General features: G+C 36.5%; 1 protein-coding gene across 1 annotated transcript; it reads left to right on the top strand.

Annotated features, from left to right (window-relative positions):
• The first annotated feature begins 2,696 nt into the window (after positions 1-2,696).
• LOC131164981 (uncharacterized) lies at positions 2,697-21,629 on the top strand. Its single transcript, XM_058122557.1, has 2 exons — positions 2,697-3,256; positions 21,090-21,629. Exons 1-2 carry the CDS (start codon positions 3,029-3,031, stop codon positions 21,321-21,323), a joined length of 462 nt encoding a protein of 153 aa, XP_057978540.1. The 5' UTR covers positions 2,697-3,028; the 3' UTR covers positions 21,324-21,629.
• Positions 21,630-21,930: the final 301 nt, after the last annotated feature.

Below are 21,930 nucleotides of genomic sequence, written 5' to 3'. Positions count from 1 at the left end.
AGGTAAAACCCGGCCCCTGACCATTATGTGAAACTCGGCCCTCGGCCGTTATGTAAATCCAAGCCCTTGACCGTATGTAAAACCCGGCCCCCGGCAGTATGTAAAACCCGGCCCCCAACAGTTATGTAAAACCCGACCCCTGACCATTATGTAAATCCCGGCCTCCAGCCATTATGTAAATCCCGGCCCCCGATCATTATGTCAATCTCGGCATATAATTGTCATATCATAGTGTATAATATGAGTGAAAACATTTTATTTATATATGCCATTTAAACCATTCTCATGCCACACAATTTTCATCTGATAAATCATAATTATATTATTGACTGAAAACATGTCATAACATTCTAAATATCTACTTCGTTAAAAATACAGATTTAATTATCTCCATATATTTTATTTGATTAATATATATATATATATATATATATATAAATATAAAGGAAAACAGAGATAATCAACCCTACTCACTTTGAACCTTAATAAAACACACATATCAATTTGAAATCAATAATTTCAATCGATCAAAACATTCAGAAAATCTAGTACTTCAATCTAGTAATTTCATATTCAAATTTAATTGGTTGGTTTCAAAAATAATATTTATTAACTAAACCCTAGGCTCGAAAACCTCAGTTTGAACGGTTGGATTGGAAAATAAAAGTTGTAATCATTAAGTAAACATATACTACATTTTAATCGGTCCATAATGCAAAAACAACTGACATAATATAATCCCCTTACCTGTTTTCCCAAAAACGACCCGAAACGAATGAAAACCTGAAACTCTAGCTTTCCAAACCGGCCGAAAAATGAAATCCTACGAGCCAGAAGAAGGGAGAGAGGATCGAGAGCACCTGAAGATGATCTGGGAGGCCTAGGAGAGAGAGAGAGAGAGGATTATGAGAGTTACGAGAAAAAAAAATACATAACTTAGCCCTTAAGTAAACAAACCCGCAAGAAAATCGTTGCCGATTTTTCTGGGCTTAACCAAACCGGCGACGGTTTGGCCTTAAACCTGCTCTTGGTTCCTGTAGGAAAAACGTCGACGGTTTTTCTGATCCTCACAAAACCGTCGCCAGTTTTCTCCTAGCCAAACCAATTTCCTCTTTTTCCTTTCCTTTCTCTTTTCTTTTATTTATTTTTTTTATTTTCTTGGTTCAAGTTACTAAAGGATATGTATTCACAGTAGGTGCTACTGCCGTTAGTTAGGTATCACAAATACAGAAGATTGTTGCATCATCCACTACAGAGGCGGAGTATGTAGTCATGACGGAAGCAAGCAAAGAGATGATTTGGCTACAGAATTTGTTGACAGAGTTGGGTTTCAAGTAGGCGAAAAGTGTTTTGCATAGTGATAGTCAGAGCGTCATACACTTGGCGAAGAATTCACCATTCCACTAAAAGACCAAGCACATCGAACTCCGCTATCACTTCATCAGATCTCTTCTAGATGAAGGGGTGTTAGTAGTTGAGAAGATCTTTGGCAGCCAAAACCCGATAGACATGTTGACAAAGACAGTGATTAGAAAGAAACTAGAGTTATGCTCAGATTCAGAGGGTCTCCTAGATCTACTGAAATCAACCAGAAGAAGATCAATACATGAGCACCTCAGCAAGGGGGTGCAGGCACTCTCGCGAGGGGGTTCGGACTCCTAGAGATTAGGGTAAGGACATGGTGTTGCAGCATCAGAGCAACTGACACTTGGTTGCCCCCACATGTTTGGAGGGGGTGATTTGTTGGCCCACACATGTGGATACAATTAATGCTTGAAAATGAGTCAACAATTGCAGCCTCCCATGAATCACGCTAGAGCATGCGTGATTATTTTTTTTTTCTTTCAGCACCGACTCCTCCTACAGTCAAGATCTGCAGCTTGTAGTAGTTGGCTAATTAAATGCTGTTATCTCCGTGTCTCCTCTCCCTGCTATAAAATAGGTTGTTTTGTAAACGAAAAATAGGTGAGAGACATACAAAAGTGTAAATAGTGTGTTGTGTTTAAGAAGCATAGAGGTTGAGCTGAGAGTTGAGTTTGAGTGTGTTACTCCTCCTCAATTGTATTTCCTATTGATATAATGAGACACCTTCTCTCCCATGGACGTAAGCCGAGTTTGACCGAACCACATAATTCTTGTGTCCCTTGTGATTGCTTACTTGTGTTTGTGTTCTGAACCATTCCCAATCCCCAACATCATATACCAATTAATATTAATTTAGATCACAAAAAAAAAACAAAAAAAAACAGTGTGAATTGTATATAATGCATGAATAAGAAAAAAATGTTCAAGTAAAAAATAATCACAATATATATGACAATTAATTTATAACTACTTATATCTAACTCTTAAATATTTATAACTAATTCACATAACTTATAAAAATTTACAATTTTTTTGGTGTATATGTTTTTGAACATCTTAAAATATTTTAGAAAAAAAAAAAGTTAATCATAAAAACAAACAAAAATAAGAAAAAATGATTTAATTCTATATAAAAATTGTGAAAAATTAAATAAAGATAATTTGTGTTGATGGCTAATTAAATTAAACTAATTAAAAATCTGATAAAAGCGATCGACACAACCTGCATAATTCAATGTATAAAGTAACCAAGCCCTTATCCGACCACCTTTTCATTAAACTATTCAAATAATAAAATCTACTAAATGCTTTTCTTTTCTTTTGTTTTTTTTGGTGAAAATGTAACTAACGTAAGATCTAACAACTGTTTTGTTAGTACCTGAAATAGAACCAAACAATAAAAACAGCGCAGAAAATAAAACACAATCCAACAATTATTTGAACTTTTGTTTCTTAATCATTCTTGTTGTTGCAACCTATGGTTGAAGGCGGATAGGCGGAGTAGATGAGAGGGCTGTTGGGCAGGCAGGCGACACTGAAAGAGAGAATTGGCCATTTTCCAATATAATCTCTCTTCCTCTCTTTCTGCAGTTGAGGTGCTGCCGACGGCGGCGGTCCGCGGCGGCCCTCTCTTCTTATTTTTCTCAAAGTTCGAGGCTTGGGGATGGGGATTCTGAGGAGAATTGCGGGGTTTTTAGGGTTTGGAAAGGACGATCTGCACGAGGCGAGGGACGACGATGAGGACGACGAAGACGAACAAATTAATCGTGTGAATACAGAGGAAGCTCGTCTTCCTCGTAAGGGGTTCGGTGTGCCGGTTCAAGTGGCCGTGGAGAGAGCCCCAGTTGGCCCCGTTCTTGTTCCTTGTAGTTCCGCCGATGGTGGCGTTCAAGTAAGTTTTGCGATTTTTTTTTTTTCAATTGCTTGGTCATGGTTATAATTGATTCTGAAGATACTGAACTTTGTTCAACTGTTAGTTTGTGATGCATATTCTTTTTATTTTTTGGTGGGACATTATCATGCCTCTTTTGGAAACAGCTAGCATAATGGAGGTGTCTTTTTAAGTCTCTGTTCATCTGCCATGTGACTATGATAGTGTGATGGTCTGAAGCATACTAACAAATATCTGAAATTAGCAGAAGATATAATATGCATTTTTTTTTTTTTTATTAGTTGACGACAATGTAACTTTCGAGTTGGTCGCTGGATCAGCTAATTCAATTGGAGAATTGGTGAACCGGTGAGCTCAACTGGTTCCACCAGTCACTAGTGAAGGTGGGAAAAATCTGTAAAGGGCGTTTTCCATTTTCAAGTTAAGGTTCCCTGTCACTTTGGCACTTCTCACTCAATAGTTATTCCCTTCTCCCCCCGGCCCACTGACCACATTCTACACATTTCTGGCAATGGCAAACTGTGATCCGCTGACAGCAAGTCATCAATGGCTTCATGCAACCCCTTCTTTGAATTTTTCTGATTTGATGATTGAATTCAATTGAAGCCCTTTGTAATCTTTTGTTAGCTTTGATGAGATAAGCGGTGGGCAGTGTTGAATATTCTCTCAAGATCTGGTAGGAGTGCTAGATGAAATTTTGTATGGAAGATCTCTGAATTCTGTGACCAGATCATCATTCTCATCTTTATCAATCCAACTGACTTGAGTGGGTTTCTCTGTCATTTGTTATTTAATCAGTAATATGTTGGTTCTTGTCCCTTGGGTTTGATGGCTTTGGATAGATCAAAAGAGTTCCTACTGAGAGGCAAACTTGGTCTGGTGGAATTTGAAGCTTTGGAGTGGATTTGAGCTTCTTTTGAGGGGGTTATTGTGGAGATAAGGGGCGCCAATTTTATGTATTATTTAATAAATAAAGCCCCAGTCTTTGCCTAATTGTTGACATCGTTAATGTTTTGTGGTTAGGTTTGAGTGGTTGAACCAAACTAGTAGCCTAAGTGATTGATAGCCTGTGCTGTTATTACAATATTGGCTCTACGTGGTTGTCATGGTATCTGCAAATGCCTTAGTTACCTTTGATTAAGGTCCCAAGGTCCTTAGCAAATATTAGATTTTTGCTCCTGAGGTCTTAGATCATATGACTAGATCTTCTACAATACTAGCCGAGGTTCTATAGTGTTCTCTTTACTTCTTCTGGTGTGACTCTCATGCTATATTATCCCCCTTCTCTAGTATTGGTGATGCTAGTCCTTGCCTCACTATTAGTAAATTGTGTCAATCTCATAATTGTTTAGTTTTTTTTTTTTTTTATACCTTTTCTTGCATGTTGTCCAGGATTTTAAGACGAAGAAGCTGATTGGGGATGGGCATGAATGTGATGTCTTATATTACATAGATGGTGATGAGGTGGTATTGCTTGTCAAGCATCCACACAATCTACTTCATTTCAATGGCTTTGTTGATTTGATCATCCTTTGTTGGACAACTTCAAAGATATTAGTCAAGTTGTTGAAGTCTATGTCCATAGGTCTACATCCATCATTGACTCTGAAGCTTGTCAATTGTGTAGACACCGTATGGTGTTTCATGACTCTTATCCTCAAGTTGTTAATTTAGTTTGTAGTCTTCTTCATTTAACAATGCATTACAGGGTCTATGTTGAGTTACTTCTTTGTGGTGGATTTAGATATTTGTTGTGTTTCTTGATGATTACTTAAAAGTGATGTCGGCATTTTTTATGAAAGTTTGCTTTAAGTTGTTTTCTATTTTAAAGCTTTGTGTGCTGTGATGTAGACTCAAAATTTGTTGATAAGGTTTCTATTTTTCAGTTTGATAATGCCTTGGAATATTTTTCTACTCCTAATGATTTTAGTGTATCTCAAAGGCATGTGTCATTATTCTTTAGTTTTTCTATGTGGTTGATGTTTACCGCTACTCAAACCTAACCCGACATTTATTTTTAAAATATCTTTGCCTGAAAGCTACGTTGAGAAGATGGTGGCATGTGTCATTATTCATCTTGTGTTTCACTAGAAGCTGCTTGTACTATAATGTTTGAGATGGCTATGCCAAAATCTATTGGGATGATGATGCAGCATGAGTGGAGGAAATAAAATGCAGAATCAGATTAGAAATATGTGAAATATGACAGGTTAGGTTAATTACCAAGATATATGTTGGCTTTAGGATAGATAGAAATAAGATAAAAGGGCGTCCCCGGGCCATAAGGCTCCTCAATTCGCGAGGGTAAGGGGAGGGTTGCGACAGTGTATGCAGCCTTACCCCTACTTTTATGTAGAGAGGCTGTTTCTTTGGACTCGAACCCATGACCAACCGGTCACAAAGGAGCAACCTTACCATTGACCGAAGGCCCGCCCTCAGGTAGAAATAAGATAGAATATATGAAATGTAATTCAGTAATAGTAAGAGGAATATTGGACATAAAGTTAAACTTGATAATGAAGAAATAAATAGCACTACTAGATTTCGATACCTTGAATCTATTATGCAAGTTGAAGGAGAAATTGAATAGGATGTAATGCATAGAGTTAAAGTAGGTTGGGTAAAATGGAGAAGTGTTTCAAGTGTGCTTCGTGATCGTAGAATATTCTTAAAATGAAAAAAGAAGTTTTATAGGACGACTATAAGACCAACTATGCTATATGGATTAGAATCATATCCAAAAAGTAAAAGTTGTCGAGATGAGAATGCTTAGATGAATGAGTGGTATAGCATTGATAGATAAATTAAGAAATGAACATATTCGCGGTAAGTTAGGCGTAGCTCTTGTAGAAGATAAGATAAGGGAGTGACGACTTAAATGGTTTGGGCACTTGCAACGTAGGCCACATAATGCGCGAGTGAGGAAATAGTGAGTGAGTTACCCTGAGGGGCAGTAGAAGGGGTAGGGATAGACCTAAAATGACTTGAAATGAGATAGTGAGTAAGGATTCAATAGCCATGAATTTGTTGAAAGTAATTGTCTATGATCACATAAATTGGTGGAAAAGGATTTATGTAGCTGATCCCACTTAGTGGAACTTAAGACTTGGTTTTGTTGTTGTTGTTATGTTGGCAAGAGATCCTCTCTTGCAGAAATGTGGTGGTGGGGGTTATGGAAAGAGCCATTAGGTGAATCCTCGACCCACACTTCCAAGTTCCAAGTTATTAGGAAAATTCTGAACAGATGAGAATTGACAACAAAAATGAAAAGGAAAATTCTGCCTCATCGTCATTATCTTGCTAACATATACATAAGTACATAACAACCTTGCACCACATTAAATGTCCCTAGGAAAATGACTATTCTTGACTTCTTTAGACTCAACAGGCCCTGTAAATGAATGCTGGAACTTGACTCATAAGTGAACTTGGTAAATGGAGTTGGACTTAGGAAATGAAGCACTTTGACTACCATAATAGTGATCCCTAGGTAAAAATAACTGATAAATATTATTGCAATAAACAAAGTAGATAGTGGAATGTTTTCCAGAAAATATTAACTAATGCTTCATTGCAGCATATTGCTGTAATTAATCTTCATATGTCAAATTTCTGATTTGACAGATTCTAAAGTGTCTTTTCTCCTTCCACACTGCATCAAATTGGTAATAGAGCAGTTCCTTCTTAGGTTTGTTTCTGTTGCTTGCTATTTGCTGTTTCATCTTGGATTTTTGTGTTCTTTACATATTCCATTTCAGTTATTCCTCTTGTCTTTTTAAACCAAGTCTATTGGTTTGTTTCTTGGGTTTACTTGGTATTTTATTCAAGCTTCAACCATTAATTCCGGGTGCCCATGTATATGTCAAAGATAAATTATTCCATATGTCAAGGAAACCCTGGTTATTGCTAGGGGAAGGATGACCTTGGTTGATAAAATGAGTAATATGATTGTGGCAACCTCAAAAGATGATCAATAGACAGATTGTGAAAATATTTAGATGGAGAATGACATGATGCAGAGGATCATTTTGGAACAAGATGCACAGCAGGAGTAAAGCTTTGTAAGTTATTGATGGTGACAGTTGCAGAAAATGTAGTGGAAAAATTGAAGCTTGAGGTGGTGGTACACCCATAGCCGTATTTGCATTGTTTGGCACAATATAGGGGAGGAAGTATTTGTGCCAACAAGGCATATGATCCAAATTTTAAATCTCTTATCAAGAATATGTTTGGTGTGATGTATTCTACTTGGTCGTCCATGGCAATGTGACCAAAGTGCTATCCATGATGAGCACCACAATATGTACTCTTTCTATGTCAAAAATGGTGACAAGAAGAAGAAGCTAGTTTTAAAGCCTACAGAGGATGTCATTGTGACAAAAAAGGAGGAAGTGCATGCCACTAGTTTTGATAAAACAAACCAATATGTCACTGAAAATGAGAAGCACTTATTGAAGCTTTTGGTACATCTACTCTCCCTAAAGGTATGAGTTATGTTCCAACAAAAGCAATTTGTGTTACTAATGTCGATTCTGTTCCTATGCACAATAAGAAAGCTTTGAAAAGTCAGCAACAAGAAATTGATGAGATAATTGCTGCTACCGAATCCTAATCATGAGTGAGATAGCAATAAAAATAAGTTTTGGGGGCAAAGAATGCTGGAAATGTGCAGGATGTTCAACAAGTTCAAGGGAAATCTGCAGATGCAAGCGAAAAAGAATATCATGCGAATTAAGAAAGGATCAAGTGGGGGCTTGGGCTGTGAATTGCAGTCACAAAGATGAGTTCCTAATAGGGAAAATCTCTAGAATGATTATCTACAATGGAGAAGATGTGGCAAAAAAGACATTTGATCCTACTCGTGTAGCAATCTATTTTTCCAAATTGTGAGGTTTCATGACTTGCCCAAGACAATAACGGATTGAGATTCAAAATTCCTATTGGAAGTCCTAGATGAGCACACACTTTCAATTTCTAGTCAGGTGGATAGGAAAGCCTGACTAGGAAGTCCTAGATGAGCAAACAATGCAGAGTGATACCAAGATGCGTGAACCATTAAAGATGACAATTAACCAAGAAGCATTAGTTAATATTTTTTGAAAACTTGCTTCGCTCCTTACTTTATTAATTACAGAAATATATGATATATAATAGTTATTGTTATTTAGAAATTATATTTAAAGTGTGCCATTTCATAAATCCATCTTTATTTACCAAATTCATTTGTGAATCGAAGTTCCAGAGTTCATTTATAAAGTCTTTTGAGTCTATACTTCTCTAGAGACGTTCATTTATGATCAAGAATAGTCATTTTACTAGGCACATTCAATGTGCAAGGCTGTCATGCACACACACATGTTAGTCAGATAATGACGAGGCAGGCTGATCAATTCTGTTATATTCAAAATTTTCCTAAGAACTTGGAATTGTGGGTTGAGGATTCATATCTCCTTTCATAGCCTCCAATGCCATGTTTCCATGCATGAGGATCTTTATTTGCTGTTAAATATTGTTGCGACTAATCCTAACATGTCAGATTTCTATCCTGACAAATTCTACAGTGTCTTGCCTTCATGCATGCTGCATCAGATAAATATTATTCTTACTTTCTTCGGTCTCATTAATCTCCAATCCTCTTTCTTTCTTCATAATGCCGTGTGATTTCCATTTCAATGTACTTGTTACCAGATTATAGATAAATGTGATCCTAAATCTCTCAAATGTTTGTTTCTGAGGTATCCTCATTTCTCATACTCAATGGGGATATTTTTGTTTTCTTCTTCCTTCTTGTTGTCTACTTTTTAGTAAAGATGTCATGTTCTTTGAATCATTTCCTTCTTCAATGAATCACTGCCTCTATTTTGTTCTGTTCCTTTTCTATTATTCCTTTTGCATCTAAATTAGGTATGCGCAAATCTTCTAGGCCTCTCATTGCTAAAGTGTACTGATGCAAGAAGACCCATCAATTCATGCCTTCACTAGAAGCAGATAGGTCTGATAGTCCTAGCTCCAGTCCTGTATTCGGCTAGTCATCCAGGTAATATTATTCCTTCTAGTTCTACAACTAGTGACTTGGACCTTATTATAGCTATTTAGAAAGGAGCTATATCCTATACTGCCAATCCTATTGAGAGATTTATTGGCATTAAGCCCTTCATATCTTTGCTTTGATTTTATCTTTTTTCATTCTCTCTTTCAAAGGCTTGCACCAAATTTTGACGAGGGTCAGAGGACAACAATGGAAGAGGAGATACATGCTCATCATCACAATCACTCTAGGCACTTGTACCCCTTCCTCCTGTAAAGACAACTGTTAACTGTGGGTCTGTTTATGCCATTAAATATTTACCACATGGATCAGCTGAATAATTGAAAATTAGAACCCAAACTCGTGGCCTTGATCATGCCAGCATAATCAAGGAATATTCTAGAATTGTTGGTAGGGGTTCTTGTCATCTTAGAAGTTCAAATATTAAAATAGAGTAGGTAGGTTAGGAAATTCAATGAATCTTTAATAGTTAATTAATAAGGCTTTAGTCCTTCCTTTGGGAAATGATGCATTTTTTTATCCTGTTCAATTTAAGCTGTTTACTATAATATAGTCACAATGATACGGTGAATTATATAGTTTTTATGACATGTAAAAATGTCTAATTGGTGATTATGTTAATGGCATCTGAGTAGTCAAGGTTTTTTGTCATCTTACTTTCACATTAAGAATTTAATCATTTAAAACTGAGATACTTTTTTGGGGTTGAGGTGGTTTATTCTCCTGAGGTATTTGTTTGGCTTAGAGGAAAATGCACTTGGTAGTCCTCAAGGAAACATGATAACTGGGTGTGGAACAATTGATTCTCCTACAAATCCTAATGTGAAGCTGCTAGTTGATTTGACGATTGATCCTCAACACCATAGGAGGTTAATAGCGAAGTAGAATTATCTGACAGTTAGCCAGGCACGTCCTTTGATGTTAGGGCTGTAAGCTAATTTATGGATCAGGCTCGGATGTCTCATTGGATTGAGGTTATCCATATTTATGTCTCTTCTTTAGTAGAAGAAATCCCTTCTACTTGTCTATTATACAAATCCCATGGTCATATGCTGATTGTTGGTTTCTCAGATTCTAACTTGCCATCTGATAGGAGATCTACCAGTCAATATTGCACATTTTCCAGGGGAAATTTATTTTCGTCATGAAAAAATAAGAAAGAGATGTGACATAGGACAGTAAGAGAAGCAGAAAGGGAGAGAGATTTAAGGGAGAGAAATAGAAAGACAAAGACAATAAGAAGGGAGAAGAAGAGTGAAACAGCAGAGCAGATAAGAAATTAGAGACAGAAGTTACAGAATAGAAAATAGAAACAGAACAGAGAGACAGAAAAAGGAGAAGGGAAGAAGGAGAAGGAAGAAGAAGAAAAGAGGAGGATGAAGAAGATGAGAAGAGGGAGAGGCTGCACTGGAGAGAGAGAGAGGGAAACCAGTTTTGAATATCTGAATTTAAAATGGTAACTGTCTAATATGACACAAATGAAGCACTTAAACACCCATACAACTAAAATAAAAAATTACAAAATAACCCCTAAACACTTAAATTACACAAATGATCCTAAATTAACTAATCTTCTATTATAACTAGAAATTTTCCAAACTAAAATAAAAATCCTAATTTCTAGTTCAGCTCCAATATTAGCATCTAAAGTTCTCCATCAAACTCTTTTAAGGGAAAACTCGACCTCGAGTGGTGTAGTAGCTTGAAAAACTCCTTGCGTGTGAACAAATTGAACATACAGGAAAATCGAGAGGTGGCATGAACTGGATTGTGTCGTCAATCACCATGGGGGAGTATCTAAAAATCATCCAACTTTAAGTAGCATAGAAGACTCCAACATTCTCCAATAAATAACGAGTCTCCCGAACAAGAAATCAATTTAATATCCAAATCAATGGGCAGCTCAAGCAAATATTACATATGGTCCATATTCTAGAATGATTGATGATGTTTCACTAAATTTGGTTAAAGAAGATGTGGTGGGAGAAAATGTAAGGGATGTAGGAGGCACATGCTTACTGGATTGAGGAGAAATTTTCTCAAGGGGATTTTTTCAACAATAGGTTCCATATTTAGAGAATTTTCAACAGAGCAGCAACGATTTGTTGCTTATTCTCTAGGGCTAGAAATGGACAATTTATGTTGAAGAGTAGGGTCATTGACAAACATAGCTGTCCTAGCGGGGACTTTATGATGCAGCATGCAAAAAAGATCTATTTTACTTTCCTAATTTTATTGTATTTTCGTTTGTTTTAAGGGGAAATTTTTTATTAGGGTCATATCTTTTCAAAATTCTAGACTATTATTATTTAGGAAGCAAGATTTTAGGGTATTATTTTATTTAGGAAACTAGTATTTTAGTTTATTTAGGTTTCTTAATTATTTTCTTATTTCTCCAAGCATTGTCAGCCTATGAAAAGGCTCCTATGTATTAGTTCTAAAGAGATTAGAATTGAGAATTAAAGTTGTTGGACATTGGTCCTGCATCAAGTGCTATCAGAGCAGATTCAGATCTGACGTGGCTGTCATTGCTACTTGACAAGGTTCATGATTCCTGCTCAAATAACCATGGCTGTCAGTGTTTGATAGGATGATGTGTGAGTTCACACTTAACTCGTAGGATTCACGATTTCAACTTAAATCACCCCGTGCTCCTGCTGCAGCTACTACCGCCATCTGCACCCAATCCATCTTCCGCAACAGCAAGAATCACCAATTTTTTTCTAAAAAAATCATGCAGTTTTCAAATCAAATATGGCTTGTCGATTTCCAGATCTGAATAGTGCAGTTCAGTAGCAGTGCCCAGAAGATTTGTGGGGAACCTTTCACCAAATCCAACTTTTGCTAGAATCTATCCAATATTGCTGAAGGCCTTTTATCTTTCTTTCTTTGACTAACATAGTTGCTGCTGGCGTCAAATTAAGCATTTCTGTCACCAGGCCTTCTCCGTGAAGCCTTGTTGGTCAACTTCATTGGGTGTCGACCTTCTTCTTTGCTGTTGACTAACCTCACTCACTGGATTGGACCTTTTTTCCAATTACTTCCAATCATTGTCTCATTGCTCTGCTGCGAGATCTGCAGAGATTTGAAGAAAAAGGAAGAATCCAGAAATTTTTATCTCTTGTCGTGACATTGCCCTTTCAGCAGATCTGCATAGTTTTGAACCAAAGTAACACTACCTTGCTCTTATTTCATCCTAAGAAGCAACTTCTAAACAGTGTTCACTTCAAATGGACCAAACTGGTCCAATTAGATCAAACCAAACCAGTTCCGTCATACCAGACTATACTGAGTCGGTTCAGAACCGGAATAGGCCAGATGAAAATGGGGCAGAACAGGAAAAGAACACGAGCTTTAACTTGTCCTTGGAAATGCTTGACTCTAGGATGAGCAAGCTTGACTCTGTGCTTTGCGTCTCTTTGTCTCTTATATCAATCATTGACTCTGGTGTGTTGTGAATTAAAAGAAGAGTCTTCCTTTCAGCCCCAATCAAAAAGAGGTACCCCAGAAAGAAGAGATAGTTGAGGATGTTCCTATTGAGATTGAGGAACTGGTGCAGGAAATAGTGGATGGCTCAATATTGGAGCTCGATCCCCAACAATTTGATTTCATCATCCGCAATAATTTATTAGTTTTACCTCCATGGGCTGTTCACGAAAACAATCTCATTGTGCTTTGAAGCCGGCACATTTTGTTGGTCTCCCTCAAGCATGGTTGTGATCAGGGTTCTTCATCCTTTGAATTTTTATACTTCAAGGTTGTTGAATTTCTTTCTAATTGGGGGAGAATGATATGGTGCGGGAACGAGGTCTCTTTTAATTTCCTAATTTTTATGTATTTGTGTTTGTTTTATTCAAGGAAAATTTATTAGGATCATATATTCAAGATTCTAGAATATCATTATATCGGAAGCAAGATTCAAGGATATAATTATATAGGAAAATGGTATTTTAGTTATTTAGGTTTTGTAAATTTGTTTCCTTATTCTCCAAGCATTGTAAGGGTATGAAAAGCCTCCTATGTATTTGTTTTAAGGAGATTGTAATTGAGAATTAAAGTTGTCAGATGTTGGTCCTGCATCACTTGGAACAACCATCAAAATTAAGAGGACATCTAGGTTTTATCAGTTGTTGAGAATTGCCAAACAAGGGGGAACTTGAAATGTAGAATTGACTTGTCACTTTTTTTCCCCCTCAATCGAATGGGTATAAGGGCCGAATCAAATTCAAACAAGGATCAGGAGGCTCTTTGATGGTGGTGGAGGTGTTGCTGAATCTTTCTGCAATGGGGTGTTTGAAAATGAGTGGTGGTGTTTGTAATTTTGGGAAAATCGTAGATGTAAAACAGTGCAAGCACAATTGTCTCTGTGTGTTTCGTATGGCTGTCTGGGAGTTCTCTGCCCTATGGCAGCAATTGTAATTGTAGGAGGCAATTGGATCAAAGTGTCAGGTTCTTTGTGATTGTTTTTGAGAATGGTACAGGGAAATTCAGCTGTGGAAGATTGTGGATTGGAGTCAAAGTGGCTCTAATACCAAATTGATGTAGGACAGTGAGAAATATGAGCAGATAGAGAATTGCGGGATAGAAACAGAGAGAAGAAGAGAAGGAGAAGAAGAGAGAAACAGCAAGAGGGTGAGGGAAACCAGGAAGCAGTTCTGGGATTCTGAATTCAACTTGATAACTGTCCCATACAATATACAGAGTACTTACACACCCAACATTACAATTTTACAAATAAAACAAACAATAGCAAAATCGCCGCAAAATACTTAAAATATAAAAAATAACCCTAAATTAACTAGACTTCTAAAATGACTAGAAAATTTCCAAAGTAAGATAGAAGTCCTAATTTTGAATGCTATAGCTACAATATAAACATCTAAAGTTCTCTATTGGTGGTTCATTGAGATGGTTTATGCTCAATATATTGTGGAAGATGAGTATGGGACATTAGGACAATGACTTGTATAAACTTATGTGGTTGAAGCATCTCTTGCGAAAACTTGGTTCTGCTCCTGCCTTTCTGATGAAATTGTATCGTGACAATCTTCCCACTAGTCATATAGTTTCCAATCTAGTGTTTCATGAGTACACTAAGCATGCTAAGCTTGATTGTCACTTCTGTGGAAAAAATTTTGAACGAAGATACGTGTACTCTTCTCATATGCTGGCTTATTTGTTCAGAAAAGGGATAAATTTCAAGTTATGTTGAATAAAAACATGGCTCCTTTGCGTAAATGGTTATTGCAGTTTCACCTGGAGGTCACAAAGAGGATGTTGGTGTCTAAAAACATGGCTCTTATGGCCAAATGGCTATGACAGTTTTTAGAGGTGAAATCTGTAGGACTTAGTAGAAGTAAATTGTTGTGCAGATGAATTGTTGGTATCTTAATTTGAGTGCTAGATGTTCCTTTGAGAGCCCTTGGAGATTTGTTTCACAATTTTACCATTTGTTTATTCGTTGCACTAAATATAAATTGGGTGAGGTGTCTCATGTTCTTTTTTGAGATGTTATCCAATTGGGGGATTCTGCCTTATCTATTATGTTTCCTCATTTTGGTCATCTTTCCATGTTTCATTTTGCTGTCATTTCCCCCTTTTTGATTTCTAGTGGTAATACGTATACTTGGGATTGTGATTTTCGAAGAAATCTTAACGATAGGGAGGTAGAGGAGCTCTTCTTTGTTGGAGGATTCTGACCCTTCAAATAGGTCGAATGTTCGGGTTTGGGATTTGTTTTCAAGATATTTTTCTTATAAATATTTCTTTGATCATCTGATTAAATTGAAGTTGAGTTCTTTGGTCCATCATCGTATTTGGAAGGCCAAAGTTCCTTCCAAGATTAAAGCATTCATTTGGTTGGTGGTTCTTAAAGGAGTTATTGCTAACAATCTTGTAGAGTCAGAGGCCTTCAAAGTCATTGTCTCCAGATGTTTGTATGTTGTGTTTTAACAGTTCTGAAACTGTTTTTCACATATTCTTACACCATTCTTTTGTTTGGGGCTCATGAATCAAATGGTTTAGTATGTTTTGAGAAGATTGGGTTTGTCCACAGACTCTGGAAAATCTTCTGCTTATCTCTTTTAGAGGTTTTGAGAAGAGTAAGGATGCGGGTCGGTTGTAGAGTTGCGTTTTATTTGCTGTCTGGTGGCCCGGTGGGTGATTTGGTCAGAACAGAATGTCCCTTTTTGCTGGAAAGGGGTTCAATATTTTTCTACTGTGGGACAGGATGCGTTTTATGCAATGTCTATGGACTTTTGCATGGGGTTATTTTAAGGGAGAGGTGATTAGAGAGCTGTTTTAGCTTGATTGTGCTCTTTTCTCTTATTGTTGTCAGTTTTTGCATTGTTGAAGGATTTCTTATCCTTCTATTTGTGCATTCTTAATCTAAAAACAACTTTTTTTTTCTATTAAAAACATAACAAGATTGAACCATTATACTTGTAGTTTCTAGGTTGGAGGAGGGGATGTGCAATTTCCTACATAATATAAATACATTTGCAACAGAGAAGTCTTAGAATGTCTATTCTTAAGATCATTTCTCTTTCTCTCTCTCTACAGAAAGAAAGGGCCTGTTAAGTTGTGGAAAACAATTTTGATGTTCCAATTTAGTTTTTCAAAAATAGAAAAAATTAGCTATTTTTTCATTTTCCAAATATTTATATGAAATAAATGAACAACGATTGAAGAAATTTTGCACTATTCGCATGTGTTAATAGTTTTTATTTTCCATATTTAATTTTTCAAACAATTACAAGAATGCCACCTTCTTTTCCAATTTTCAAAGATTAAGAAAAGTTAGAAAACATCTTTTTTTATTATTTTTGTAGATTTCTAACTCTTACTTTGCATATGAGAGCATGAAATTCGGATCTTTGACTTTAATTTGTGTGGATTATCTATAAATTTTCTTCTAAATGCACACAAATCCAAATTCAAGCCCCAAAATCTATGATTCCAAATATTTACCTTACATATTTTTTGGAAAATTGAAAAACAACATGTCTTTTTTTGTAATTATTTTAGAATCTAGAAACAACAATTTGAAAAGTTGTTTTGCACATTAAAACAAACTCTTTATTTTTTACCTTTTTTAGTGCGAATTTTGAAAAGTTAAAAAATAAGCTAAAGGGAAAAAGACACTAACCTCCCCTGAGGTTTAAAAAATTCTAGGGAGGGAGGTTTAAAAAATTCTAGGGACCTCTCATAAGGTTTCAAAAATTTCAGGGACCTCCCTTGAGGTTTGTGAAAAAGACACAAACCTACCCTTGAATTTTGCAAGAAGACAAGTTTTTTGAGGGGAGGTATGTGTCTTTCAAGCAAAACTTAGTGGAGGTCTGTGGTATTTTCGAAACCTCAGGAGAGGTTTGTGTCATTTTTGAAACCTTAGGGGAGGTCTTTGTCTTTTTGTCAAACCTCAGGGGAGGTGAGTGCCTTTTTCCCTAAGCTAAAATTTTTTAATTCTTTGAAGGACTGAAAAATGAAGAAGGAAAATTTCCACAACTAAATGGGCCCTAATGTTTTTAATAAAAATTTGTTGGCCACCGACAAGTAAGGGTTGACTCAATGGTGAGGGTGTTACATCCAAACATCAAACAATCTCTCCAAGCATTGAAGGTAAGACTGAAACGGTAGTTACATTTCACTACAAAGGGAGGATGAGAATCCATTCAAAACTAATTTGTAGCCCAAGTCCAAAAAACCATGTGATACACTGTATTGTACATTACACATCGTGTGATATAATACAATAATTTATGATACCATTTGCTATGCACTTGCGATGCATAATTATCACACATTAAAGCTGGTAAAAAATGATATATGGAGCGCACTACCAATAATTATTAAACTATATTTGATCAAGGCAATGTGACAATGATAACATAAACAAACATCGTTGTATTCATTGGCTTATTGTAACTTATAACCTCTTCCCCCTGGTTGCCACTGACGGTAACTTAAGGTTTCTTTTGCTAATAGCTTGATATTGGTGTCTCTAAATAGTAATCTCCCTAGAGTGTTATTCACTAAGGCCTATTATATGAACGTAAACCTTCAAGATTGTCTCCTATTCCAAGTGCACTACATGATTAGCCAACATTTTACCTCTCCATTGAATGGATTGTTGTTATCTCTGGATCTTGTTTTTAAAGAGGGAATCTAGGAGGTTGGACATAGAAGGAATTCTACATCCTTTCTTAAGGGGGTTATCTGCATTTAGTTTTGTATGACATCTTGATGTACCAAGACTATATGTTTTTTCAAATCATGAGAAAGGGTGACGTTGAGGAGGAGCTTCATATGTTTTTCTTCTGCTATAGGGATTATCTTTTGAAGTGGATAGTGTTTCTCTTTCTAATATGGAAGGTAGTTTGGGTTTGGGCTAGGTGGGTGAGGAGGACTAGAGTCCTCATCTAAGTGACTGCATTCACCGAGATAGGGAGGTTTATGGGTTCTCAGTTGATTGATGGAGCAGAAGCTTCATTTTCTTGGGGCACAGATTTTGTTCCATATGTTAAGTGTTTTCAAGTTCATATCATCACTTTCTGCACAGGGGCATGTGGGTCATGGAAACACTGGAACAAGTCAATGATGTCATGTCCACAGGTTGTCTAGAACAGATCACTATACATTCCTCATCAACACAAGGAGAGGGTATTGAGCTGTCATGTTGAGATGGAAAAGGTGACAAAGTCGCAAGAGGAGTTAGAAAGAGGAGTTGCTTTGTGGCAATGAACCATTATATTTCCAGCTATAGAATATGAAAACACGCAAGTTCTATATAAATGAAGATGCATATATACACACATACATGCCCACATGTGCATGTGCAATCACATGTGTCTGTGAACACTCTGGAGGGGCAACTTGTCTGCTGCTTTCTTAAGCCTTGCTGCTCTTGTGTTCTTGTTCTCAGTCTGTCTCAGTTTCACTCTTGCTCTCACTCCAGATGTTGCTCCCACTTGTGAAGAAGCTGGCTAGGTTTCAAAGATGGCTTTGGATGTCCACTGCAGTATAAGATTCCCTATTGCACTCTTTATCATCAAGAACTGTTTTTGTCACCAAAGATGTTCAGATGAGTTGGCATAATATGCTTGGCACTATTTGTCTGCCATAATTGTTATTGTACTTCATTTTTAAGAAAAAAACATTGAAATTAGTGGATTCCAATGTTAAAAATTAAGGTTGCCTCTCAGAATGGTATTAAATGTGTTTCTTGTAAGTTCCAAACCATGATGGGTTGGGGTTGTTTACTGTTTTCATTTTTTTTTTTTTTTTACCTTTTCTGTAAAATCAAGAAAGGTGCATCTGTGCACTGTTATGCACCTTGATGGTAAGCAGGTTAAGGCTTTGAAAATTGAAAGAGTCAAATTCGATCCATTTAGGTTCGTCGATTCTCTTCAAACATGCATTCTAAGGCCTAGGCACATTTCAACCATGCTGTTTGTTGGGTCTTTGAGGAAAAGTCCATAATTTTCTTCAATTGCTGGACATTTTGCAGAGTTGGCGTAGAGATCCTATTCTTCCATGCATCATGGACATTAATTTTGATATGATGACCTCAGGACCTAATTTGACTTTATTAGTATTGCTTTTTAAAAAAATAGAACACCTGATGTTTAGAAGTAGTGGTTCATAAATCATCTTTATTATGTGTCATGTACTTAAAAAAACTTTGTTGTTCGTCCACCATGTTAAGTGCCTTGAACCTCTCCATATCCTTACTCCAATCACCTGTCCAAAAAAAAAAATCTTATTTCCTTAATCAGGTTGCATTTTTACTTATGATGTATTGTTTTTATGATATACACCTTACATACCCCTGTTTTTTTTTCTCTTTGAGAGTGTCTGAGATTCAGAGTTGATGCAACATCCTTGAACACCTGCATGTTCTACTTATTTCTATTTATTAATTATGTTTTTAACATGATATATTCCTTATTGATCTTTGGTCTCCCTCTCACTCTAGTGTTTCTGTAGATGCACGCGTCTCTGCCTTCTGTTCTTGAACTTGAGGTGTGTAATTGCAATGATGGTGCCTATGTGAAGCGATTATAATCTGTAAATGACTCAAGTAAATTAATCTTTATTCATATCATTAAAAGTTGAAACACATCTTTTTTTCATTGAGGAGCAAAGCATGGTTGTGATTGATTATAAATCCTAATGTCATTTTTTGGATGATTGTCGTTGATAAAGCTATAGTTATTCTGGTAAAGGAAGATTTAGCTGCTGCTTTAATTTAGTCCTCTTAATATGTCAGATAGGACATATTGCAATGATGCTGTGTCTACTTGGAGAAATAACATGTTTTAAACCCAAAAGCTGGTTTGCCCACGTTTTAGGGAATTTGAAGAGGCTGGGTAATGATTTTAATGCCTACTTTTGGCATTTTATTTTGGTTTTGCATCAGTTTTGAGACACCATGCAATGCTCTTGAACATGGATTTCATGTTTTCCTTTATTACTTATCCCAAAATGGTGGAGTATCTGAAATTTATTATCCTAGTTGTGGTTTCTGAATTAAGCATGTCAAATGAAGGTTTTGATGTCAGTGTCCCACTATACATTGAAGTATTGTATCTTAGTATGTGTTCTTTTCAGTCATATCTTTGCATCTCATTTCTCTCTGAATATCTTGAACAATCATCGCTTCATGCAACTTGGTCTTCCTGTATATTGTTCATTTGACCAGACATTATGCATGGGATTCTTTTTTGGTTGAACATGCTTTCCTAGCTCATTTTTCTCATTACTGGTTTGAACATGATGTGCAGCTAAAGCAAAGCAATACTATTCTGGGTTGGGTTTATGGAATCTGGCATGGTTCAATTCAAAACTCTTATGTTTGGGTGGAAAAAACATTTATCCAAGTAGAAGACTATCTGTGCAGAAGGAAGAGAGTTAATTGTCTTGAAATTAGTATTGAAATATGTCTTCGTTTTGTATGATTATGAATCGGCAATGCTGCGTCCATCTCACATCTCTTTTTTTCTGTAACTGGAGGGAACATCAAATATAGAATTTAACGAATAAAATATGACAGGAGAAAAAAACTTTATATATTCGTCTAAAATTCCCCCTTTTTGGTGTAATGATACCAAACCAGACCCCCCATTTCCTCCTCCTCTCTCTCTCTCTCTCTCTCTCTCTCTCTCACACACACACACACACACACACATAATTTGCAGTATAATCCATTAGCCTTCATGTCATATCTGCACCATGATGGCAGGATATGGACAAATAGCACTGGGTAAAATTCAAGAGGAAACCTGTTACTGAGATCTCGAGATAAATGGAGGGACAAGATACACAGACTCAAAGTCCTTAAAATCCACTATTAGTCAGAAGAGAATGTTTTTCCACAGAATGGAAAATGGAAACAAACAACAGTTATGGACCAGGATAAATCTGGATAATTAAGTGGAGAGGTGATTATCTGAAACAGCAGTTGAGGTGGTTGTTGATGGATTGATTTTCCGATGGCACTTTGAAGTGTGCAAATTGATTTGCTTTGTAAATTTCTCAGTAGCTAAGTTCAGTGTGTTGAACTGTTGAGAAATCTTTCTGCTTAATTCTATAGTATATTTTCATAGCTTGTGTTTGTGCAAAATTAACTGATTGCTACATTGCAGGTGTGGTGGTTATAATCTTTTCAACTATTCATTCTGTTTCTTATCCCCTTCTGTGCAATACTTGTAGTTTCTGGTTACAGCCCTATATTTTGTGCATTGTATTTGTAATGATTTTGGGGTGTTATTTAAAATGTTCTTTCAGGGCCTGCAATGGTATGCAAAGCGTCTCAGGGTAGATGAAGACGGAGATGTTGCGGATGAGTTTCTCGGTGAGGTCTCCCCAGAGACATCTAATGCAGAAGATCACCAAAGACCGTTGCCAAGGTTTGAAGTGAAGTACCGCACCCGACCGGCAAAGGTGAGGAGCCAAGTTATGTCGCCTGATGGGAAAGTTCAACAATGTGTGGAATGCCAAGGTAGATTGCGGTGGGTATGATGGGCTGTGTGTGTTCTCATGATCATTGAGAAGCCCTCAGGCGTTTGAGGGTGGATCACTCTCCAATTTATCATCATGGCTACAGGGCTAGCTAATAGATTCTTTCAGGATGGATCCACATATGTTCTGCCATTCTGGTTTTAATCAAGGGTTTCTCAAGCAAAGATTTGGGTTGTACCTGTGCATCTTGTGAATCATCTGGAACTCATGCAGATGTTTAACATTTGAAATTAATGTATCCATTAGTTTGTGTCCACATATAAATGTACACAAGAAATGAGTTCATTAATTTTACTTTTTTTTTTCTGGGTGGTTTTACTGCTTTAATATTTCCTATAAATTAACATATTTGATGCGTGAGGATTATTCCGACCCTTTATTTTTGGTTTTGCTGTGTTGGCCTGCTTGGTACTTGCTCCAATGCTCAAAGTCAATTGTTTTTCTTGAATAATTCTGCTAGCACAAATTTAAATTTGGAATTTAAATTTTAAAAATAATTGTTTATATTATGTTCTATCCAAAGTAGGACAAATTTCCTGGATCTTCTCCTACTGAACAAATTTTTACTGCTCTTAACATTGTTCATATTTACATCCTACTATTTGAA

This window comes from Malania oleifera, chromosome 9 (assembly GCF_029873635.1).
Source record: "Malania oleifera isolate guangnan ecotype guangnan chromosome 9, ASM2987363v1, whole genome shotgun sequence".
NCBI classification, from domain to species: domain Eukaryota; kingdom Viridiplantae; phylum Streptophyta; class Magnoliopsida; order Santalales; family Ximeniaceae; genus Malania; species Malania oleifera.
This window is presented reverse-complemented; position numbering and strand designations above follow the sequence as displayed.